This window comes from Medicago sativa, chromosome 8, assembly GCF_051527215.1.
Source record: "Medicago sativa cultivar Bolivia chromosome 8, Bolivia_mono, whole genome shotgun sequence".
In the NCBI taxonomy this organism is placed as follows: Eukaryota; Viridiplantae; Streptophyta; class Magnoliopsida; order Fabales; family Fabaceae; genus Medicago; species Medicago sativa.
In genome coordinates, this window is record NC_140756.1 from 64,838,791 (window position 1) to 64,864,928 (window position 26,138).

Genomic DNA, 26,138 nt, shown 5'->3' on the forward strand with positions numbered 1-26,138 from the left:
AAATAGTTGTAAACATAAGATAATTGAGGTATCTCTCATTTAACACACTTCATACCATCTAAAATGCTCATAATAAAATAGAAATATAAATGAAACTTAAAAAAATTATAATATCAACCCGTTATCTAAAACCTAATTTTGGTTTTAAAAAATAATCTTGCCATTAAAAAATAATCTCTTTGGCACTTTTCATAAGTTAAATAAGTTCCAGATGTTAAATGAATAAAATACATAATTTTGGTTTTTGACTAAATAAAGAAACGTAATCAATATCTATAAAGTAACGTAATATTCTGATCCAATGCAACAAAAACAAAATAGTATTAGTTTTTCTCCTAACACTCCAAGGTAAATCAGAATCAAAGGTTTGTGAAACACATGGCCAAAATAAAAACTGTGAAAAAAGAGAGGGAACAAATAAAAAGTAACCTTTCAGACCAATCACTACATGTTGCAGGTTATGTCATTCCAGTTCCAAGAAGGAATAACAGAAGCATACAACAATACCAAGAATCAGAGAGAACTTTATTTCACCATAGTTCTTAATATCGTGAAGGAAAAAACAGAGTGTAACTAAGATATAGACCAGTCCACTGCACGTGAAGTATTCCAATTCAATGAAATGTCACAAAAGTAAGAAAAAAAACACTAAAGTCGTTATATTTGAACTCTGTAAAAGGAGATGAATAAGGATAGTGAAGCAAAATTGGAGAATCTCTTAACACCCACTAATAAGAAATATAGGAAATAACTAACATGTCTCTCCCACACGGGTCGCCGCTGTTGACCCTCCTATTCTGCGGCTAACTTCCATCTCTTCAAAAAAAGGAACCCAAACCTGCAAGGTATACAAAAGGATTGCAATTACCACCAAAGGAATTAAGGAACCCAAACCTACAACATGTACAAAAGAACTTAACGCCTGTACAGCAAGCACAACTAAAAACAAATAAACGAAGAGAGAGAGATAAAGAAGGGTTTTAAAGTAACATATGCAAAAAGGATAGAAGTTGGCACGAATGAAATACATTAAAATACATCCCCTAATGAATTATACATTTGTAACTTAAATAAAAAAGCATTGAAGGAAAAGGGAAATTGAAGAGAAATTGCAATTAGAATTTAGTTAACCCAATATGGTGATAAATCTTAATCATGCGATAAAATCAATATGACCAAATTAATTGAAATAAGATAGAAATTCAAATAAGAAACTAGAGCCTAAATCCATGACATAGTAAAAGTATCTCAACTTCAAGATCCGAGAAAGACCCTAGAAGACATCATAGTTGCTATATAAACAAAATTAAATTAACAGTAATAGTCTTCATCAAAATAAAGTAGAACCATAAATAAAACCCTAAAAGAGAATGAAAGTAGAACCATACAAACCCTAAAAGTTAACAGATACTTACTCCAAAACATGGGACACACTATACCACCAAAGTCTCCTTTGTTGTTTGCAAAAGAAGTCGATTCTGTCTCTATTCTCTCTATGGTTGTGCGGCTTCCCTTTTACGGTATAATTATCATCACTTGCCTTTTTATAGTATATCGCTTCAAAAGATTAAGTGCTGGTGTCAACAACAAATATAAAGATTAAATGCTATTTTTATGCTACCAAGTAACAAACTCTCCTTTATTCAGAAAAGGTAACAAACTTGAATTTAAAAAAAAAAAGTAACAAACTCTAGATTAATCCAAGGCCAAAACCATATAAATTATTTTGATTGTGATGATATTTTTGACTTTTTCAGTACCAAACTATACTTTAAGGGTATAACACAACCCTAAACCAAATATTACTTTATGTATAACACATCAACCTCAACTATCGATTTTCACAAGCCTTTAGTTTTAATTTTCTGATTCTAGGTTTTAGAAAATCAACAATGTAGGATTTAGTGGGATCTGGAAATTTTGATTTGTTTTTTTAGATTTGTTTTTTTAGTTTGGATTTGTTTTTTGGAAAAAGTTTGGATTTGTTTTTTTTTTTTTGGAAAAGTTTGGATTTAGTTTGTTATATATATATATATGATAAAAATATTAGAAAAAAAGGTGTGCTTTGTTACTGCAATCCATTTTTCATTAAAATTCAAAAAAAATAAAATTGAAATATGCTATGCAGGGGATCGAACAGGGGACCTGTTAGTTAATGTACATTAAATCACTTTATAAAATGGCGCTTTTTTGAACCTATAAGCGCTATCTTTCTCAAGCATACAGTAGCGCTTTTTTTAACTTATAAGCGCTATTTAAGGTTGATTTATATATAGCGCTTTTCATAAAAAGTGCCATATACGATTAATCATGTTTTTTATTTAAATATTTATTATTTTTATTTAACCTATACTGACGCTTTCAATACAAAGCGCTATATATACTTAAAAGGATAGATAGTGCTTTTTCAAAAAAGCGCTAGCTAAGACCTCCGTGTTTTAATTTATAGCACTTTAGTGTTAAAAGCACTATTTATGAGGCGCTATATTTTCCCAATTTTGTAGTAGTGAAGCTTAGCACTACTTGCTTCTTTTGAACAGACCTTTCCTTGATTTTAAGGACATGTAATCGATTAGCTATCAGATTTCTCCTGATGTTTCATTCTTCTAAGTACCTCTTATTGATGCATCTAAGAGCATTCAAGTTTGTGACTTCAAACCATTGGTGAGAGTTAAGGTAATTTCATCTCAGGAAATTTGTGTCGCTTGAGTAGAAACTTAAATCTCTCTCATGAGATGGAAGAAGTTGAGGTGGACTTTACGTTTTTTAACTTTGAGAAAAGAGCACCAATAAATTTAAAATAATCTTGTGACTTGCATATTTTATGTGACAACATGAGTTTCTATATAACTCATCTTTTATGAGTGAGTCAAGAAAATGCAATCATCATATCATATCAATTAATCTTGTAACTCTTATGGGTTTCATCCGTTTTCTTTGACACACACCCGTCATTTGATAAATTTATATATAAGAAGAGTTGTCAATACCTTTTTTTTACAAAAGAATTATATATATGTCATCATCTTATCTAAGACCAATTTTTAAAATGTTGACTCACATGAATTTCACTAAAAAAAAAAGAGTATCATTGTAAAGAGATTATTTAAATTCTAACTTGTATTTTTTCCTTCAAAAAAAAATTCTAACTTGTATTTTCGCCACTCTAAATTCATGCACATGGTTAGTTATGATATCTTCATTGTAAAATATGGAAAATGCTACTTCTCAAGAAAAATAGCTTCAAGAATTTTTCAAGAAATAGTTGGCAAATTTTAATTGGATGATTTATTTGTCCACTTCCTATTTTTCAGCCACACCTCCTTGAATTGTGGCAAATAGTGCATTGTAATTGGCTATTCTTTATTCTTGAAGAATTCTTGATGTTATTTTTCTAGAGATATAGCATTGCTCGTAAGAGTGATGCTATTTATCTAGAATTTTTTGTCCCGAGAGCACCACGATCAAGTTTTAGCCAATCAAATGCCTGCTTGTCCACAAATCATGGGGGTGGTGGATGAAAAATAGAAAATGTATTCAAAGCAAATTGCCTTACACCTCATTCGCTATGATTTCGTGGTACAAACATTCGCTTGATATATCATTATCCAATATTTAATATGGATAGTGCATTAAAATCAAACTCACTAATTTAGGGATAGAATTAGAAAAAAAAAATTATTGTTGCATTGAAAAATTAAATTGCGGGGTAATTTATAAAAAGAAATTTATGTTGAAATGAAGTCGGTATAATTTCTAGTGGAACAATTAAGTGGAATAATAGATGGGATAGATAATTGCGAATAATCATTTTCCTATTTTTTATAAGTAAATATGAAACCAGATATTTAAGGGTTTAAAACATCAAATATTGACATGCACACCAACAAATTCCGTAAACTTAGTGGTCACCTTTTCAGTTTCTATAATAGATTAGAACAATTAGGTGCACTCCTAATTGATAATTCATGGACACCCAAACACTCATGCTACACTTGAGAGATAAAGAAATAAAGAGAGTGATATGATATATATGATATATTGGTGATGTATTTGGAAGAGAAATAAAGAACAACGAGGCATTACAAATATCATAATCCAAAGGAAAAAACATACAAAACTACATGAAAAATGTTTGACTCCGATTTTTTAAAATATCAAGGATCCCAATGTAGCTGAACTCAACATTTGACTGAGATTTTTTTATCAAACCAAGGTAATTGAACACTATTAAGAAGGAAAACTTGCAAGACACAACATGCATAATATTATAATATAAAATAAAAACTGTAACATCATAACAAACCAAATTCAAAACAAAACAGGAAAAAAGGAAAAGGTTACAAAATGACAAGACACATATTATATGGTGATATACTAGAGCTAGCTGTCTAAAGATTCTAGCTTAATTTGTCCATGCATGCATGACACCTATGCTTCAAAGTCTCACTAAGATAAACCCAAACGAAGTTCCAAATCAACTCCTCCAACACCAGCAGAAGGACTACGCAGAGTCATGGAAGTGCTTGCTTCATAGTTGTTGGTATTGTTGTTGCTGCTGCTAGCTTCTCCTCCATGATAGGTTGGAACAATAGGGAAAAGAGTGAGAGTTTCCTTGGCAGGATCATCGTCAGAAATCATGTTATGCATTGAATAATATGAAGCGGATGATGAGTTGATCCCGTTGGAATCATATTTTCTTTTTAAACCATGCACATATTCGTCTGGTAGGTGCCTGAAGAAGCTAGTAGCATAGCTTTGAACTTGTTGTGGAGTTTTGTTGCATACATAGTTCTCAGCAATTTTACTCCATCTCCCTTGTCCATACCTAATCATCCCCATCACAAATAAACTAATACAAAAGTAAAATAAGAACATGCGTTAAATATCTATGATAAATTGCAAGTTTAATCACAAAGCTTTTAAAATTAAATACAAATTTAAATTTCAAATTTTAAGGCAACAACAATAATCAATGCTTTGCACATTATTTAATAACCTTTTTGGGCAAAGCTTTATTATTCAATAACCTATGAAGGTTTAATTGGAGATGACATGAAAGTATAGAAAGCATTAACTTAAAAAGTTGAAATAACAATAAGTATTAGAGACGAAAACAAAAACTGATCAATAAATTTGACGTCTTTAACACTTATATTGACAAATTTATAGTGGGTTTTTTTTTATTTCTATCTCTTAATTTTGTCTCTATTTCAAGTTATTTCTACTAAAAAATAAGTAGAAATGATCGTAAGAATATCATTGTCAGAAAAGTTGAAATAATGGCCAATAAGTGGAGTAGAAATGAGAGTATAAAGATTATTACAACGAAAAGTTAAAATAATGACAAATATTAGGGAAAGAAAAAAATTGGGGTTTTTTTAACATTTTACTAAAAAATTAGAGACAAATTTTTCATTTTTTGTCTTTGAAAAAATAAATTTTGTTGTAGAAGTGCAGTGATATCATAACAAAAAAAAAAAATTAGATTTAAGGTTGAGAGATGCAATTACTCATGCTCTGTCTGACTCCAAGACACCATGTGCCTAGATCCACTTGGGAATGGCATGGTGTTTGATCCTGGTAACGGTCGGAGAACCCTAGCAATTCGGCTACCACCATGTGTGCCAGATTGAGGACAATTGGTAGTGATCATTTGATGGGACTGATGGTCGTGTCCTTGAGCTGATGGTAAGGTAGTTTGGTGTTGGTGGTGAAGATTAGGATCGGTAGAATCAAAATTATGTATCATTGGTGCAACAGATGAAGATATGGGTATTGATGGAGGGGAGTCAAGGAAGTATGTAAGATCAATGGTCTCCATAGGCATTTTTGCTTAGCAAAGGTAGGTTACTCAAACTATGCTTTGGAGTGTGTTCAGAATTGAAACTGCTTGAGTCTTGATTTATAGAACTCCTAAGCAATTATTGTGTTTCAATTTACCAAAATGTCCATAAAAATTGTCACCATTTACAATAGTTTTTGTTCGAATTAATGATTTTTTTTTGTGAAAACAAATTAATGATCGCACCCACTTAAATATAAATTTATTTACTCCCCCATCCCTTAGTATAGGAGTATTTTACAAAAATCACGGGTATTAAAAAGAATGGTTAGAGTAATAAATTTGTCTGAAAAAATGCGTAGCTATTACCAAATTGCCCTTCATGCATAAACATATTCAATGTTGATTTTTCATATTCAACGACAATTACTAGTATTAATAAGGGGTATAGTTTAAAAAGAGTAATGAATGCATCTAAAAGTTTATAGATGATATTATATTTAGTGACAAACACTTTTTTGTAAATAGTCTTATAATTAGGGATGAAGAGAGTATATTTTTAACATTGTTTGATAAATCATTTCATGTTTGGTGTCACGGTGAGATGGTGTTGAAAGCTCGATGATCCATGACGTAGCAATGATCTTATCGCATGTGTATGACTTGACAAAAATTTATCTTTCCAAACATTCAAGAACGATGTCACTTATATGTAGTGAGACTACTCATACTTGCATTTCATATTAAACTGATATATAGTTTGTCTTCATAAACTAAATCATTATAACTAAATCAACATTTTTTCTACTTATAAAACAGGATAAAGTTAAATTCTCATCCACAAAACAATATATAGAGTTGTAAAAAAATATAACTTGAATATTACAATGTTAGATTAAATTGTGTGTGTATATATATTTCTGTTTGTGTATTTTTCCACAATGAAACTAAAAAAGTTGAGCTGGACATATATGTCAAGATATTTTGTGTGCGACAACATGACTTTCTTTCTGTACATCTTCTTTATGAGTGAATCTAAAATTGTAAGTGTTGTTTTTCAACTTTAACCGTAATAGACATTGAATTCATGTTTAATTTTCTGCTGATTTCAGTTTAATAACATCTTTTTTAACCAATGAAATGGAAATAGCTGAGGTGGATAATAAGTCTTTTTTTTTTTTTTGTGATAGGACAATAAGTTTTTTAACTTTAAGAAAAGTGACTCATAAATTTAGAATCATTTTCTGACTTGCGTATTTTGTGTGACAACATGAGTTTCCATAACGAATCTTTTGTGAGTGAGTCCAAAAATGCAATCATCATATTAAACATACAACTCTTAGGGGTTTCATCCGTTCTCTTTGTCCCACATCTATCGTTTGATAAATCCAAATACGAGGAGAGTTATGAATACTCTTTTTTCAGTATTCACTTTACGTCCTACTCCCTGTGGCCATATTTATAAGCAAAATACAACTTTTTAGATTCATTGAATACTTAATGTATTTGATATATATTATAGACCAAATACATATTAGGTATTCAATGAACCTAAAAAGTAAATTTTTACTTATAAATTATGTGACTATAGGGAGTACATTTTTATTGGATTAAGTTCATATAGAAATAATGCTGCTACAACTCCTCATTTTTCCTATTTTTGACTATGTCATTAAACTCCCTTATTTTTAAAGTAACTATTGTTCTGGAAAAATTAAAAATAAATTGAAGAATGTTGCAATTTCCCAAAATTATATTTATTAACTATTGAGAGAGAGAGAGAGAGAGAGAGAGAGAGAGAGAGATGTGAAATATGTAATATATATAGGTGATGTAATACAAAGAGAGGGATGAAGAGCAAATGAGGTGTTAAATAGATGTTGGAAAATTAGGATGCCCAAATATGATTATTGATGAAAAAAAAGACATAGAAAACCACGTCAACAATATTTGGCTGCGATTTTTTACAATATCAAGGATCACAAAGTAATGAACAAATTTAAAATGTTGCCTAAAATATCATCTTTTGCCCTAAAAGACCATTATTCAAGAGAATGTATTGAAACAAGACATTCTATATGTTACATAAGAAAAACTTGCAAGACGCAGTATGCATAATATAATAACATAAAAGAAAAACTACAACATCATAACCAACCAAATTCATTACCGAAACTAAAAGGAAAACATTACAAATGAAAAGCCACATATTATAGTAAGCATGCATGCATGAGACATATGTTTCAAGTCTCACTACACGAAGTTCCACGTCAACTTCTCCATTACCAGAAGAAGCACAAAGCACTAGGGCGAGGATGTACTTACTCTTGACTTGTAGGTTGTGTACTAGTACTTGTCTCATTTATTTTTAATAAAGCTCTTACTTACTGTTAAAAAAAAACGGTTAAATAAGTAAACGGTCTCCTAAATATGTCAACATTTGATTTTAGTTTCCCTAAAATATTCTTTACGCTTTTGGTCCCTCCAAAATTTTCCATCTCTGAAATTAATCCCTACTTTTTAATCAACTAATGTTTAACCTTCATATTTTTTAATGAATTTTTTTCATAAATGTCTAGAATATTATGACAATCTCTCCTAGCAGAAGGACTAGACTAAGTCATGGAAGTGCTTTCTTTGTTGGTGTTGTTTGTTGCTGCAACTAGCTAGCTTCTCCTCCATAATATGTTGGAACATTGTAATAATATGAATTATTAGATGATGATTTAATGTTTCTGTTAGAAGCAGATTGGTGGGGATTTGCATAACCTTCCTTTTCCTTAAACCATGCACATATGCGGTTGGTAGGTACTTGAAGAAGCTATATATAGTAGCATACATCTGAACTTGTTGTGGTGTCGTGTTGCATAAATAGTGCTTTACACTTTTGCTTCATTTCCCTTTTCTATACTCAATCAGAAGCACTAGGCAGAGGCATGGAAGTTCCCAAATCAACTCCTCCATCACCAGAAGCACTAGGCAGAGGCATGGAAGTGCTTGCTTCATAGTTGTTGGTATTGTTGCTGCTGCTACTAGGATCTCCTCCATGATATGTTGGAACAACTGGGAAAAGAGTGAGAGTTTCCTTTGCAGGATCATTATTAGGAATCATGTTATGCATTGAGTAATATGAAGCAGATGATGAGTTGACCCCGTTGGAGTCATGTTCTCTTTAAACCGTGCACATATTCGCCTGGTACCTAAAGCATAGCTTAAAACAAAATAAATTTTTGGTATTCTATATATGTTTAGATTTAGCGTATTAGTGAATGAAATGTTCTTTCTAGGCTAAGACATGCTTTTAAAAAATGAACATAACATATAGTACATTGAGGGGCTTAAAAAAACAGCATCTATGTCAAAAATTGATGGTTTATTAGTTTACCTAAAACCAACACAAGTTAATCACCTTGACTTACAACACAAGTTAACTCACGTTGGATCAACGTGAGTTAAGTCACGTTGATGATACCGAACATGAGTTAACTCAAATTGAGGTTATTTTAGGCAGTTTAAGGTGAGAATGAGCAAAAGTGTATAGGAGAAGAGCAGCTTTCCTATTTTTCGGCCAACCCACGAAGTTAAAATACACATCAAGCTCCTTAATAGCCATACACCATGGGTAGTCTCTCAATTTCATCCAATTTCCAAGCAAACTTGGTCCTTCTTTATGAAATCAGACCCACTGCCCAAGCATCAATATGGACACACAAAAGATATTCTACATTGTTATTTTAGAGTCTGAATAATTTCAGTCTGTACACACAAGCATCATGCACACATAAAAGACCCATTCATCAGCATGTACAATTAAAACAAACATTAATTTCAGTCTCAACTTAGTGTCTGAATATCAGTCTCAATTTCAGTTCTAATTTAGAATCCTAATATCAGTCAGTCTTTTTCTCCTTAATAGTTTTACAAATGTTCCATTTTTATGGAAACATTGTTTGATGTTCCAACCTCAAAGACATAAAGTCCCAGACTTTCCTGTCCCAAAAAAAAAAAAAACCAGATTTTCACTATATATAAATATAAATATTATAAGCTTTCACTATATATTTTTAAATCTTATTGAAAAAAAAATTAAATCTAAATATCAAAGTATGGTATTATATGGATGAAGAGGGTAGATTTGTGCTAAACGTTTCTCTTTACAGCCCTTCAATATCTCTATGGCTTCCTAAATAAACATCTGGTAGTTCTACTGAATGTATGTTTGACACAAAAACGTACATTCGGTATATAACTACCGGGGGGTGTTATATATGGATCTTTAAGATATTGTGTGTGTGTGTGTGTGTGGTGGGGGTTTAGGAAAGGAGAAACACCCATTTGTTGTGTCCAAAATAGAGTGGATGGATCAACTCCTCGATGTGGACTTGGGGGAGGCCTTAGGCCTGTTATCAACACTCAGGTGGGTTCGTGACCATCAGCTGGGTATCGTGGATTTTGAACTTGATTCCAAAACATTTGTGGATAGTCTCTATGGAAGTAAAAATTATGTTTGTAATTATAGTGCAGTGATTAATGATTGTAAATGCGTTAGCCTTTGATTTAGCAACCATTGATGTCAGATTCATTAAGAGACAAGTCAATGAAGTCGCTCATAGTTTAGTAAGGACGGCTCCATGTCATGCTAATTTCCATATTCATATCAAGATTTCATCTTGTATATATCTCTACTATATATTATTATTAATTAAATGTAATAAGTTTCTTTCTGTCGAAAAAAATAAACTTTGACCAAAAGGTACACACAAAACACTTGTTTTTCATTGTCAAAAATAGAAGTTGTTCTTATTATTTTAACACAATCCGATAAATAATTTCCCAGCAAACATATTATTCAAAAAAATCAAATCAAATGAATGTAAATCAATATTATTGCATTATTTATAAGCAGTAAACATTTTTATTGTAACATTATCCAAGACTGTATTATTGAAAGAGAACTACTTAACTTCTAAACATTGTATCCTAGACACATGTCAAAACTTAGTGTACTCTTTTAAACATGAACTTGCGAGGTCATTGTGTGATTGTTTGGTATCTTTGTGAATTTGGCAATATCACGATGCCGCCATGATACCTAACAAGCACTAACCTAATATAAACCATAAACCTTTGGTTCTAATCTTGGCTTTGCCACTGCCACAAGTGGCTTAGCTTTTGTGGTTCCTCCATGAGATTCAGAGAGGTCAATACTAGACTGGTTTGGTGGCAAACTCCACGTGAAACCATGGATCAACCTTGCAAATAACATAATAGTCATTGAAGTTCCAAGCATGACTCCTGAACATCCACGCCTTCCGGTACCAAATGTAACCAAGTCCAAACTGGGATCTGCCAAACTCAAATTAGACCCATCGATCTTAAGATGTCGTTCTGGATTGAACTTAAGTGGTTCTTTCCAAACTCTAGGGTTTGTGCCAAGTCCTTGTCTCCTTAAATAAACATGGCTACCTTTTGGGATAAAGTAATTAGCAAGAGTTGTGTCTTTCATTGCAACATGGGGAAGGTTGAAATCGCAAATCGGGTGACGACGAAAAGCTTCTTTTGCACATGCCTTCACATAGTTTAGTTGTGGAAAATCGTATTCTTGCACTAGCCTTTCTTTTCCAACTACGCTGTCTAATTCTTCAGTCGCTTTTTTAAGTAGCTCTGGTTGATTTATCAATTCAGCAAGTCCCCATTCAACTGCATTCGATGGATTATCAACGGCTGCAAGTGTCAATTCCTGTGAAATTTATCCCCATTAATATCATTTTCAAGACAATAATACAATATTAAAATTTTAATAATTTATTTAGGGAAAATGCTACTTCTCAAGAAAAATAGCTTCAAGAATTTTTCAAGACACAGTTGGCAAATTTTAATTGGATGATTTATTTGTCCACTTCCTATTTTCCAGCCACACCTCCTTGAATTGTGGCAAATAGTGCATTGTGATTAGCTACTCTTTATTCTTGAAGAATTCTTGATGTTATTTTTCTAGAGATATAGCATTGCTCTTTATTTAGTCCATTAGAAATAAGGAATTGTTTATTGCATATTATAAAAAGAGTTATATTGATATTCAATAATTTAGATATTCATTTTTGGAGAATTTTTTTAAAAACGGAGTGGTTTGGTTTTTGTTTACCATGATTAAAATCATTTTTTTTAAAAAAAAATACTATGAAAAAATACTTTTTTGTAAAAGTTACCCAATTCAAATTTTTTTCTTCTTTTGAAACAATTTTAAATTTTTTTTCTACAAATTCTCACATTTTAGAAAATAAATGACCAGCTAGCTAAAAGGGGATAAAAAGAAGAGTTTAAGATATATATACCAAAATATTGGACTTGATTTCCTGCTCAGTCAAAATGGCATTGTTTTCACCATCTTTGAGTGAGATGAGAACATCAAGCAAATCTTCTTTTTCTATCCTTTTTCCATTCTTCCATTGTTGAATTCTATCCTCAATGATAGGGTCATGATATTTCTTCATGATCTTACAAGCCTTCTTAATTATCCTTTCATGACCATCCAAGTCAAGACCCCTCAAACATGGCATGAAATCAGAAACTGAGAAAGCAAAGAGGTATTGCAAAACAGTAAAAATTGCTTCCACATATTCTACTTCCTCTAAGCCAGGTCCATAATCTTCACTACCATTACCAAAGTACCTTTTATTCAAAAGCAACCTCCTAATAACATTCCCTGAATAATATTGTGCAGCAACACTTACATTCACTGTTCCATCACCACCAATTTTGGTGCATTTGTTATAAACATAACGTACAATGTTATCGGCTTCTTCCACTCTCTTATCATGAAGCCATTTATGTCTAAGAGGGGAAACTAGCTCATTGCTAATAACTTTCTTCACTTTCTTCCATTGTTCTCCAAAGGGAGTGAGTGCTGTGGTTAGATATCCATTAGTAACGTACTCATTTGACCAACTACTTGGTCTTGATGCAAAAATTGCATCTTGTTTTATACATAATTCACGTGCAATTTCAGGATTGCTAATTGTAATCACATGAACATTACCTAAACGGATGCATGCAATTTCTGTGTTCAGATCATTCATCATTTTTTGTATCCATCTAAATGTTGGCCTATTTGCAAGCATTTCAGGGAGGTTACCTACTATAGGCCAAGGTGTTGGACCAGGAGGAAGTTTTGGTTTTTCAGATTTTTGGGTACTACGTTGGTGTTTGATGAGGAGTTTATAGACAAGTAACATGAGTATGAGATACCATAATGTTGTTGACAATTGGTCAGAGACAACAAAATATTCCATGAGACTTTGTAAATATTTTGTTCAAGCTGATGGGGGAATGGGTAAATGTTGAGTTAATTTAGTGCATTCGTCGCTTTATATATATACACACTGGATTTCTAATGTGCTTTGAATTTGTGATGTTATTTTTAAGACAATTTTGTTAAGATGTAATATTAGTCAAATAAATAAATTTGGGAATTATGAACTAATCTTGTAATAAAATAAAATTAATGAATTTAATTTGGAAAATCTTCTTGACTGACTAATTAATAAGATAAGATTTAAATCAAACACGTTGTATTAGTTTTTTTCACACATGTATTAGATAAGATTAAGGTTCCTTCAAAAAAGATAAGATTAAGCTCATGTTGTAATAGTTTGATTCATTGTATAGATGTATGCGCACAATTTGGTTAATTATAAAAATAGTAAAATAGTAAACCTTTCAAAAAAAAATATTAATTTTTTTTTTTAAAAAAAAAAGTTAGATTAATTGATAAGATTTGTATACATCTACCTGGTATAAGATCGATAGAAATAGAAAGTTACAAAAGTAACCTTTTGTTTTAGTGGTAAGATTAATTGTTTGGATATGTATACATTGTATTAGGCAAGACTTAAATAGTACTCCCTCCGGTCCTATTTACAAGAGACAATTAACTTTTTAAATACATTGAATAATTTCTGTATCTAAAAATTATTCAATGTACCTAAAAAGTCAATTGTTTCTTGTAAAAAGGACCGGAGGGAGTATCATTTTATTTGAAGGAAAATTAAAAGATATCCTATGTCATACGAGGCTTAGTAGATTAAATGTATTTATCTATTTCCTTAAAAAAATCTATTATCCCCGTGAGCTTAGATCAATTGGTAAAGATATACTTGTTATATGCAGGTGCCCACTAGGCTTCTTAACCAAAAATAAAAATATGGTAATTTTTAAATGCGCCCCTCTATTTTTTTTTAGGGAAAGTATCCCCCTCTTATTTATCCAAATTTCCGCCTAATTCATTTTTTTAATTTTTTTTATAAGCAAATAAGTAGGGAGGGCATCAAAATGGTACAAAAACATCCCAACTAGGTTTGTGTCCAACTGTAACCTCCATCCGCCGCCACTTACTCTATATATATTTATTATTAAAAAAAAGAGAAAATAATATGTACAAGAAGGGCTACTAGACCAAAACTCTCAAAAAAAAAAATAAACGGACAACCAAATAGCTCGGTCTTGACGAAAGGCAACAGTGACAACGTTTAACGACCATTAGACCAGCTCAAGTGAACACCCGAAGTATCCAAATGTGTTAAAAGATTAGCATTTGTCCAAGTAATAAAGTCCATTCACGATATAGAAGGAGGCAGTCGTCTCCTACACTTCTCATGAGCCCCCAAGACAACATTAAATCCACCCAGAAAAATCCAAGGAGCAATGCAAACACCTTGTAACATTGTTAAATCTGCCCAAAGCTGACGGCGCTGCAGGTATGAGGTGCTAGCATAAACTCCAATACTTTGACCTGGTTACGATCAAATTCTACAACAATGCATTGCGCAGAGGCAAAGACCACGACCAAAGAAACATCCTTCCCCCACAATGTCCAAAAATTCGGCATCAAAGGATCCCTTTTATTCAAACAATAGTTATGCACATCAATTTTATTCCAAATCCAGCTAGGCATATTTGAGTATGGTACCATCGGCTCAGCAATAAAAATTAAAAAGGCTTATAATTATGATAAAAATCAGCAAGAGCAATTTGAGAATCAAAATTACCGATCCCCCGAATATTCCAAAAAAAAAAAAAAACTTCATTTAGAAGGGCTAGGAGGTGGACCCATAGAACAGGTTTGATATCCGGCCGTCTTATTAATTTTCTTCCTCTGACATTTAGTAAGGTAAAGTGTGAAAAGAACATCTGCATCTTTACTCGCAATCACTAAATGCTCAACAAGGTCAAGTTCACGTCGCACTTCAGGATCCATTGTGTCATGCGAAGTTTGACCATTAATTAATTCCAACAAATGAATAGAGGAGATTCGAAAAATCCTCACCGCCGCTAACATTCTGCAATCAAAACATATTACTCATAAACTCTTGTTCTGCTGCAAACCGACTAAATTGCAAAACCCCCCTTTATCTTTATTTTATTTATTTTATTGTTCTCAAATAAGTAACGCGAATTGCCTAGATGAAACGACAATCATTGTGGATACGATACTCTAATTACTACTCAATTACTTGGTAAACGGTTTCGTACACTTGGTACTTGGTAAACAATTGACTATAAAAAAATTGGGCAGATTTATTGGCCAATTGTATAGAGACAAGTTATGATTTGGCCAGCCGTAATATAGTTGTTGGGGTAAGGATTCCGTTTCTGCCTTGTATAAGCACCCATGTACTTGACTTGTTCTTCAGATAACCCAAAACTCGATGGATGACATGCACCCTCTTTCATGAGCTTTCTCACATAAATCACAAACTTCACCATTGGACGATATCTTCGCCAGCTCTTGTGCTTCCAACTTTGTAGCTATTGCTTCCAATTGGATGCTTACAAGTTTGTTTCTTGTCGTAAGACACCGTGTGTTTCCAAGCTTATCACTCCTTGCTTCTTTTGAACAGACATTTCCTCGATTTTAAGGACATGTTATTGATCATCTATCAAATTTCTCCTGATGTTTCATTCTTCATAGTACCTCCTGTTGATGCGTCTAAGAGCATTCAAGTTTACGACCATTGGTGAAAGTTAAGGTGATTTCATCTCAGGAAATTTGTGTCGTGAACGTTGCTTGAGTAGAAACTTAAATCTCTCCCATGACATGGAAGAAGTTGAGGTGGACTTTGCATTTTTTAACTTTCAGAAAAGAGCGCCCATAAATTTAGAATAATCTTGTGACTTGCATATATTTTATGTGACAACATGAGTTTTCAAAACTCATCTTTTGTGAGTGAGTCAAGAAAATGCAATCATCATATCAGTCAATCTTGTAACTCTGGGGGGGGGGGGGGTTTCATCCCTTGTCTTTGACCCATACCCGTCGTTCGATAAATTTAAATATTTTATGTGACAACATGAGTTTTCAAAAAACTCATCTTTTGTGAGTGAGTCTAGAAAACGCAATCATCATATCAATCAATCTTGTAACTCTTGGGGTTTCATCCCTTTCCATTTACCCATGCCCGTCGTTCGATAAATTTAAATTTGAGAATAGTTATCAATACTCTAACTTTTTATTGGATTTTTTTTTTATAGATGTCATCATTTTATCTCAAACCAGTTATCAAAAGAGAGTAGAGATTATTTAAAATTTGACTTGTATCTTCACCACTCTAAATTCATGAACATGGTTAGTTATGATATGTTGACAGTGTAATATATTTAATACGTACAATGCATTAAAATCAATCTCACTAATTTACGAATAAAATTAGAAAAAAAAAATATATATTGTTGCATTGAAAAAGTAAATTGCAGGGTAATTTATAAAAGGAAATTTATGTTGAAATTAAGTCGGTATAATTTCTAGTGGAGAAATTAAGTGGAATAATAGATGGGTTAATTGTGAGGTATCATTTTTCTGGTTTTTATAAGTAAAAATCAAACTAGATATTTAAGGGTTTAAAACGTCAAATATTGATCTGCACACCAACAAATTTTGGTAAACTTAATGGTCACCTTTGCAGTTTCAATTATGGATTAGAACAATTAGGTGGACTCTTGAAACGCTTTCTGTTGTAGTAAAGACAAAAGAAGATTATAATTCATGGACACCCAAACACTCACTATAGATCGGTGATGTATTTGGAAGAGAAATAAACAATAATGAGGCATAACAAATATCATAATCCAAAGGAAACAAAAACATACAAAACTGCATAAAAGGTATTTGACTCGATTTTTTATAATATCAAGGATCACAATGTAGCTGAACTCAACATTTGACTGAGATTTTTTATCAAATAAAGGTAACTGAACACAATATTATGGAGGAAAACTTGCAAGACACAACATGCATAATATTATAACAAAAAATAAAAACTGCAACATCATAACCAACAACATTCAAAACAAAACAAAATAGAAAATAAGGAAAAGGTTACAAAATGACAAGACACATATTATGGTGATATACTAAAGATTCCAGCTTGATTTGTCCATGCATGCATGACACCTATGCTTCAAAGTCTCACTAATATAACCCCAAACGAAGCTCCAAATCAACTTCTCCATCACCAGCGGAACCGCTAGGCGGAGTCATGGAAGTGCTTGCTTCATAGTTGTTTGTATTGTTGTTGCTGCTAGCTTCTCCTCCATAATATGTTGGAACAACTGGGAAAAGAGTGAGAGTTTCCTTTGCAGGATCATTGTTAGCAATCATGTTATGCATTGAATAACATGCAGCTGATGATGAGTTTATCCCGTTGGAATCATATTTTCGTTTCTTTAAACCATGCACATATTCGTCTGGTAGGTGCCTGAAGAAACTAGCAGCATAGCTTTGAACTTGTTGTGGAGTCTTGTTGCATACAAAGTTCTCGGCAATTTTACTCCATCTCCCTTGTCCATACCTAATCATCCCCATCACAAATAAACTAATACAAAAGTAAAATAAGAACAGGCGTTAAATATCTATGATAAATTGCAAGTTTAATCACAAAGCTTTTAAAATTAAATACAAATTTAAATATCAAATTTTAAGGCAACAACAATAATCAATGCTTTGCCCATTATTTAATAACCTTTTTTGGCAAAAATTTATTATTCAATAACCTATGAAGGTTTAATTGGAGATGAAATGAAAGTATAGAAAGCATTAACTTAAAAAGTTGAAATAACAATAAGTATTAGAGACGAAAACAAAAACTGATCAATAAATTTGACGTCTTTAACACTTATATTGACAAATTTATAGAGGGTTTTTTTTATTTCTATCTCTTAATTTTGTCTCTATTTCAAGTTATTTCTACTAAAAAATAAGTAGAAATGACCGTAAGAATATCATTGCCAGAAAAGTTGAAATAATGGCCAATAATTGGAGTAGAAATGAGAGTATAAAGAGTATTACAAAGAAAAGTTAAAATAATGACAAATATCAGGGAAAGAAAAAAATTGGGGTTTTTTAACATTTTACTAAAAAATTAGAGACAAATTTTTCATTTTTGTCTTTGAAAAATTAAATTTTGTTGTAGAAGTGCAGTGACATCATAACAAAAAAATAATAATTAGATTTAAGGTTGAGAGATGCAATTACTCATGCTCTGTCTGACTCCAAGACACCATGTGCCTAGATCCACTTGGGAATGGCATGGTGTTTGATCCTGGTAACGGTCGGAGAACCCTAGCAATTAGGCTACCACCATGAGTGCCAGATTGAGGGCAGTTGGTAGTGATCATTTGATGGGACTGATGGTCGTGTCCTTGAGCTGATGGTAAGGTAGTTTGGTGTTGGTGGTGAAGATTAGGATTGGTAGAATCAAAATTATGTATCATTGGTGCAACCGATGAAGATATGGGTATTGATGGAGGGGAGTCAAGGAAGTATGTAAGATCAATGGTCTCCATAGGCATTTGCTTAGCAAAAGTAGGTTACTCAAACTATGTTCTGGAGTGTGTTCAGAATTGAAACTGCTTGAGTCTTGATTTATAGAATGCCTAAGCAATTATTGTGTTTCAATTTACCAAAATGTCCATAAAAATTGTCACCATTTACAATAGTTTTTGTTTAAATTAATGATTATTTTTGGGTGAAAACAAATTAATGATCGCACCCACTTAAATATAAATTTATTTACTCCCCCATTCCTTAGCATAGGAGTATTTTACAAAAATTACGGGCATTAAAAAGAATTGTTGGAGTAATAAATTTGTCTGAAAAATGTGTACTTATTATCAAATTGTCCTTCATGTATAAACATATTCAATGTTGATTTTTCATATTCAACGACAATTACTAGTATTAATCAGGGGTATAGTTAAAAAAGAGTAATGAATTCATCTAAAAGTTTATATATGATATTATATTTAGTGACAAACACTTTCTTGTAAATAGTCTTATAATTAGGGATGAAGGGAGTATATTTTTAACATTGTTTGATAAATCATTTCATGTTTGGTGTCACGGTTAGATGGTTTTGAAAGCTCGTTGATCCATGACGAAAAAATGATCTTATCGCATGTGTATGACTTAAAAAAAATTTATCTTTCCAAACATTCATGGATGATGTCACTTATATACAGTGAGACTATACTCATACTTGCATTTCATATTAAACTCATATATAGTTTGTCTTCATAAACTAAATCATTACAACTAAATCAACATCTTTTCTACTTATAAAATAGGATAAAGTTAAATTCTCATCCACAAAACAATATATAGAGTTGTAAAAAAATATAACTTGAATATTACAATGTTTGATTAAATTGTGTGTGTATATATATTTCTGTTTGTGTATTTTTCCACAATGAAACTAAAAAAGTTTAGATGGACATCTATGTCAAGATGTTTTGTGTGCGACAACATGACTTTCTTTTTGTACATCTTCTTTATGAGTGAATCTCAAATTGTAAGTGTTGTTTTTCAACTTTAACCGTAATAGACATTGAATTCATGTTTAATTTTCTGCTGATTTCAGTTCAACATCTTTTTTAACCAATGAAATGGAAATAGCTGAGGTGGATAATAAGTCTTTTTTTTTGTGATAAGAGAATAAGTTTTTTAACTTTAAGAAAAGTGACTCATAAATTTAGAATTAATCATCTTCCGACTTGCGTATTTTGTGTGACAACATGAGTTTCCATAACCAATATTTTGTGGGTGAGTCCAAAAATGCAATCATCCTATCAACCATACAACTCTTAGGGGTTTCAGTTTCATTTGTTCTCTTTGTCCTACATATCGTTTGATAAATTCAAATACGAGGAGAGAATACTCTTTTTTCAGTATGATCACTTTACCTCTTACTCCCTGTGGCCATATTTATAAGCAAAATACTACTTTTTAGATTCATTGAATACTTAATGTATTTGGTATATTTTATTTTTTTTCAAAAAGAGGTTGATGTAAAGAGCATCAACCCAAATATATTAAACAAAACAAAAGAGTACAAGAAAGAAAAGGGGGACTAGGCCAAAACCTTTTAAGAAAAGGTTGATGTATTTGGTATATATTATAGACCAAATACATATTATGTATTCAATGAACCTAAAAAGTAAATTTTTACTTATAAATTATGTGACTGGAGGGAGTACTTTTTTATTGGATTAAGTTCATATAGATCTCACCATTTTATCTGAGACCATTTTTTTTAAGTGTTCAGTCACATAAATTTCACTAAAAAAAAGAGTAAACATTGAAGAAATAATGTTGCTATAACTCCTTATTTTTCCTATTTTTGACTATGTCATTAAACTCCCTTATTTTTGTCCTCGTGAGCTTAACTCAGTTGGTATGGACAATGCATAAAATATGCAAGGTCCAGGGTTCGAACCCTGGCCACCACAAAAAAAAAAAACTCCCTTATTTTAAAAGTAACTATTGTTCTGGGTTTTTTCATATAGTTTAAGAAAAATTTAAGAAAAATTTAAAATAAATTGAAGAATGTTGCAATTTCCCAAAATTATATATATTAACTATTGGTTGTTTTTCATTGAAAAAATATATAAAAAAATATAACGGCTTGAAATTGCATAAACAATATTAATATGAAGTCAATCAGTTATAATCCTCAGAGTATTAAAAATTTAACTTGTATTTTAACCACTCTAAATTGAAGCACAAGATTGGTTGTGTTATGTACTTATGTTGACAGCAGTGTAAATTATTTTACATTAACAATGCATGATAATGAAACTCATTGATTTTTGGGTAGAATTAGCGAGAGAAAATTAATGTCGCATTGAAAAAATACAATGAGATTTATTGAACTATTTTTTAATACTCCCTCCGTTTCAAAATACATGTCCAATTTTTGCAATGTGCACTATTCATTTGACTTACTTTGACCATACTTTTTTACTAATGTATAAGTACAAATATTAGCATGTAAGATGTTGTTTGATTTGTCTCGACAAATATTTTCAAAATATTAAATTTTCATAATTTTTTACTTTATATAATTAAAGATATTAACGGTCAAAATTTTGCATTGGCATATGTGAAGTGGTTGACTTGGACATGTATTTTGAAACGGAGGGAGTATAAAGAACCAATTATTTCGAAATGAAGTCAGTATAGTTTCTAGTGGACCAATTAAGTGGAATAATAAATGGGAAACCGTTGGAAATGATTTTTCTGCTTTCTAAGTTAAAACCGAAGTCGATATCTGAGAGTTTACAACGTCAAATGATGATCTGCAAACCAACGAATTGCAGCTCACTCTTGGTGGTCACCTTTGCAGTTTATATTATTCATTGGAACAATTAGGTAGACTCTTTGAAACGCTTCCTCTCGCATTAAAGACAAAGGAAGATAGTCCATGTACACCACACTAGCACAAATCAGGGATACAAGACCTTTTTTTTTAGATTTAAGACAACTTTTACACAAAACTAGGTCTGAAATCTCAAAAAAACAGGTCTTGTATCCCTGATTTGTATTAGTCATAAACACTCTACATTCTATATATATATATATATATATATATATATATATATATATATATATATATAGAGAGAGAGAGAGAGAGAGAGAGAGAGAGAAATCATGAGAGTGATGTGATATATGTAATATATATAGGTGATGTAATAAAAAGAGAGAGATGAAGAGCAAATGAGGTGTTAAACAAATGTTGGAGAATTAGGATGTCAAAATATGATTATCGATGAAAAAAAGACATAGAAAACCACGTCAACAATATCGGGCCACGATTTTTTATAATATCGAGGATCGCAAAGTAATGAACAAATTATAAATGTTGTGTCTAAAATATCATGACCTTTTACACTCAAAGACGATTGTTCAAGAGAATGTATTGAAACAAGACATTTCCAAAAGCATTTGAATAAATTATCTTATATGTTACATAAGAAAGAAAAACTTGCAAGACGCAACATGCATAATATAATAACATATAAGAAAAACTACAACATCATAACCAATCAAATTCGTAACAAAAAACTGAAAGGAAAACATTACAAATTAAAAGCCACATATTACGGTATGCATGCATGCATGACATATGTGTTTCAAGTCTCACTAAACAAAGTTCCACATCAACTTCTCCATTACCAGAAGAAGCACTAACCACTAGGTCGAGTATCGTATGTACTTGCTCTCGACTTATGGATTGAGTACTACTTGTACTTGTCTCATTTATTTTTAATAAAGCTCTTGCTTGCTGTTCATAAAAAAAAAAAAAAAAAAAAAAACTAGACAGAGTCATGGAAGTGCTTTCTTCATAGTTTTTGGTTTTGTTGCTGCAACTAGCTTCCCCTCCACAATATATATGTTGGAACATTGTAATAAATTGGAGTTTCTCTGGAAAAAAGAGTGAGAGTTTCCTTAGCAGGACCATTGATAGCAATAACGTTCCTTTTCCTTAAACCATGCATGCGGTTGGTAGGTACTTGAAGAAGCTATATATAGTAGCATAGCTCTGAACTTGTTGTGGTGTCGTGTTGCATAAATAGTGTTTTATACTTTTGCTTCATTTCCCTTTTCCATACTCAATCAGTCCCATAAAAAAAAATAAGGCAACACAAAAAAATAAAAAAAAACTTGTATGAAAAATCAATGATAAATTGTGAGTTTGGTCCCAAAACATTAAAAATTAAGTGGCAACAATAATCAATGCTTGCACATTACATAATAACTTATAAATGAGTAATTGAAGTATAAATGAGTTTATAAAAAGCATTACCATTAAAAAAAATTAAAATAAGGATAAATATTAGAGTTGAATCTGGTGCATTAGATGAAGATAAGGGTGGTGATGGAGGGGAATCAGGGAAGTTTGAAAGCTCGATGATCTCAATAGGAATTTTGTTTAAATGTGGGTTACTCAAAGTATGCTTTGAGGTGTGTTTAGAGTTGAATATGCTTGAGTCTTGATTTATTGTGTTTCAACTTTCCAAAATGACCATGAAAATTTTCACTATTTTTCCTTCAAATTAATGATCTTCTTTTTTTGGTGGAAACAAATCAATGATATTACCTCCTTATATATAAATTTGTTTACATTCTTAGACACTTTTTGATAGATTACTTACATGTTTGGAGTCACAATGAGTGAGATGATACTAAAAGGTTGTGGATGAAATATGATCCATATGACATAGCTTTGATCTTCACAAAAAATGTATATTTTTAAACACAAGAGAATGATCTCACTTATATTTAGTGAGAAATTATGCTCATGTTTGCATTTAATCTCAATCAAACTCATATATAGTCTATCTACATATGCTAAACTAAATCGACATCTTTGTTACTAATAAAACAGGACACGGGCAAATTCTCACCCACAACACAATATATAGGGATGTGAAAAAAAAATATAACTTCAATATTATAATGCTAAAATTAATGTTTTCTCAGATAAAATCTAGATATAAAAAAACAATTGACAAAATTGATGGACATTTTATGTGAAACAAGATTGTTATATATATATATATATATATGGAAAATGAAATGATAACTTGTTTCCTTAAGGTTACATGTTAAAGAACTCATTATTAAATTATACATTTTAAAAGCCGTGCGTTCAAGTTTTTAATTAAAAGATAAAATATTATGTTTTCCAATGCAAAGTTACTCTTTTAGGGTTCCTTATTTACGGTATAAGGAATGGTTTCAAGGAGTGATAATAGGCTAGGTTTTACATTTGATAGAGCTGATGATAATTTGTGTCATTCTCCTTGGGGAAACTCTTCGTGTGATTGGAGCTTCTCCCAGGCTCTGGGTAATAGAGGAGGTATCTTATCAATTTGGTGTAAAGCTAAAGGCAAGCCTCTTTTATCCTTCTAAAGGGTATGTTTTCTAGGCGTCTGTCTTGACTGGGGTGTTTCTACTAGGCGTTGTTTCGTGGTTAATATTTACCAAGTGTTCTTTGGTGAAGAAAAGAAATATGTGGACCAATTAATTCGCTTGAAGGATTCCTTCGGAGGGGATATTTGGTGTTTAGTTGGTGATTTTAATTCGGTGTAGGATCATTTTGAACGAGTGGATGGTTTTGAAGAATATACTAGTATGGAAACTTCAGAGATTCGTGAATTTGGGATTTTCTTATCTCGAATGGGTCTTTTTGATGTTCCTTTGCCAGGGAGGTGTTATACTTGGGTTAGGACAAACGGGGGGACGGGGGTCTATGAGTAGGCTTGATCGTGTCTTGGTTTCTGATGGTTGGTGGGATAGTTAGGGGTGGCAAGTTTGTGGGCTTTGGATAGAGATGTTTCTGATCATTGTCCTTTGGTGTTGAGATATTCTAGTCAGTTGTGGGGTCCCAAGCCTTTTAGGTTCAATAATTTTTTGTTAGATCATCCGGGGTTCTCTGAAATTGTTGCTCGTAGTTGGGGATCTGGAGAGTTACTAGGGTGATTGGCTATTAGATTGAGTGAAAAATTCAAGAAACTCAAATCTGAGCTGAAAAGGTGGAATGTTGAGGTTTTTGGTAATTTGGAGTTTAGGATTTCACAGTTGGTGGTGCAGATTAAGATCCTAGATTTAAAAACTGAAGAGAGGGTCCTTACTTTAGAGGAAGCGGGTTGTAGGATTAAATATTGCTCTGATTTGTGGACCTTGTTAAAGTTTAAAGATGCTCAGGTGTTTCAAAGATCAAGGGCACATTGGTGTTGTAGAATTGAGATGCTAATACAAGGTACTTCCAGGATTGCTTGAAAATAGGGGTAGGATGAATTTTGTCTTGGCTTTGCGGGTGGGCACAACTTGGGTAGATGATGTAGCAGGTATTAGACAAGAGGCAGTGAATTGTTTATCTACTCATTTTTCTGAACCTAATTATCATAGGACTCTGATGGAGGGTTTTGAGTTTAAAAGTTTATCTATAGAGGATAGTGGTGCTATGTCTGTTCCTTTTTCCCTAGAGGAAATAACAGAGGCGGTGACCGGCAGTGATGGTAATAAGAGGCAAAGGCCAGATGGTTTTAACTTCTCGTTCTTTAAAAGATTTTGGGGGCTGATTAAAGAGGAGTTCAAAGTTCTCTTCCATCAATTTTTCTTTAACGCCTCACTCCCTAAAAGCATCTTCTCTTATTTTGTGGTTTTAATCCCTAAAGTTGACTCCCCTCAATCTCTTGGGGAGTTCTGCCCTATCTCTCTCATAGGTTCCCTGTATAAGTTAATTGCTAAAGTTTTAGCTTCAACGTTGGCTTCAGTGATGGATAAAATCATTTCGCCAAACCAGTCAGCTTTCCTTAAAGGTAGGCAATTGGTGGATGGAGTGGTGGCGGTCAAATGAGGTTGTGGATCTAGCCAAAAAAATCTAAGCAGGATAGCCTCATTTTTAAATTGGACTTTTAAAAAGCTTATGATTTGGTGAGCTGGAGTTTCCTAGAATATCTTTTGAAGTGATTTGGTTTTGATGATAAGTAGTGTGTTTGGATGCGAGCATGTGTGTTTGCAGGCAATCTCTTAGTGCTTGTCAACGGGTTCCCAATCCAGGAAATTAGTATTCAACGAGGACTTAAGTAGGGTGATCCTCTAGCTCCTTTCCTTTTTCTACTTGTTGTAGAGGTGTTGAGTATGTGTGTTAGGAAGGCATGGATGGTGGGTATGTTTACTGGTTTTAAAGTTGGGAGATCTAGGTTGTCTATGACACACCTTCAATATGCTAATGATACCTTTTTCATAGGAAAGGCAACAATCGATAACCTTTAGGCCATTAAGACTATCTTAAGGTGTTTTGAGCTTGCCTCGGGTATTCAATTTAATTTTGCTAAGAGTTGCATTTTGGGAATTAATGTTGATGCGTCTTTCCTAGGTCTGCTGTGAATTTTCTCCATGGTAGTATAAGTTATTTTCCTTTTAAGTATTTAGGTCTTTCAATTGGGGCTAACTCTAAGAGATTATCTACTTGGAAGCCTTTACTGGATACTCTAGTATCTCGTCTGAGTA

At 32.2% G+C, this 26,138-nt stretch overlaps 3 protein-coding genes across 3 annotated transcripts; all 3 read right to left on the reverse strand.

Moving 5' to 3' along the window:
- Nucleotides 1-4,323: 4,323 nt before the first annotated feature.
- Nucleotides 4,324-5,854, reverse strand: LOC146900516 (uncharacterized). The gene is made up of 2 exons (XM_085733336.1): nucleotides 5,514-5,854; nucleotides 4,324-4,852 (listed from the first exon to the last, which is right to left on the reverse strand). Exons 1-2 carry the CDS (start codon nucleotides 5,828-5,830, stop codon nucleotides 4,450-4,452), a joined length of 720 nt encoding a protein of 239 aa, XP_085589462.1. The 5' UTR covers nucleotides 5,831-5,854; the 3' UTR covers nucleotides 4,324-4,449.
- Nucleotides 5,855-10,653: 4,799 nt separating this feature from the next.
- On the reverse strand, nucleotides 10,654-13,204 carry LOC146900517 (isoleucine N-monooxygenase 2-like). Its single transcript, XM_085736298.1, has 2 exons — nucleotides 12,121-13,204; nucleotides 10,654-11,525 (listed from the first exon to the last, which is right to left on the reverse strand). The coding sequence occupies exons 1-2, from the start codon at nucleotides 13,075-13,077 to the stop codon at nucleotides 10,893-10,895; spliced, it is 1,590 nt and encodes a 529-aa protein (XP_085592424.1). The 5' UTR covers nucleotides 13,078-13,204; the 3' UTR covers nucleotides 10,654-10,892.
- A 3,847-nt stretch (nucleotides 13,205-17,051) lies between these two features.
- Nucleotides 17,052-18,631, reverse strand: LOC146900518 (uncharacterized). The gene is made up of 2 exons (XM_085737547.1): nucleotides 18,315-18,631; nucleotides 17,052-17,655 (listed from the first exon to the last, which is right to left on the reverse strand). The coding sequence occupies exons 1-2, from the start codon at nucleotides 18,629-18,631 to the stop codon at nucleotides 17,253-17,255; spliced, it is 720 nt and encodes a 239-aa protein (XP_085593673.1). The 3' UTR covers nucleotides 17,052-17,252.
- Nucleotides 18,632-26,138: the final 7,507 nt, after the last annotated feature.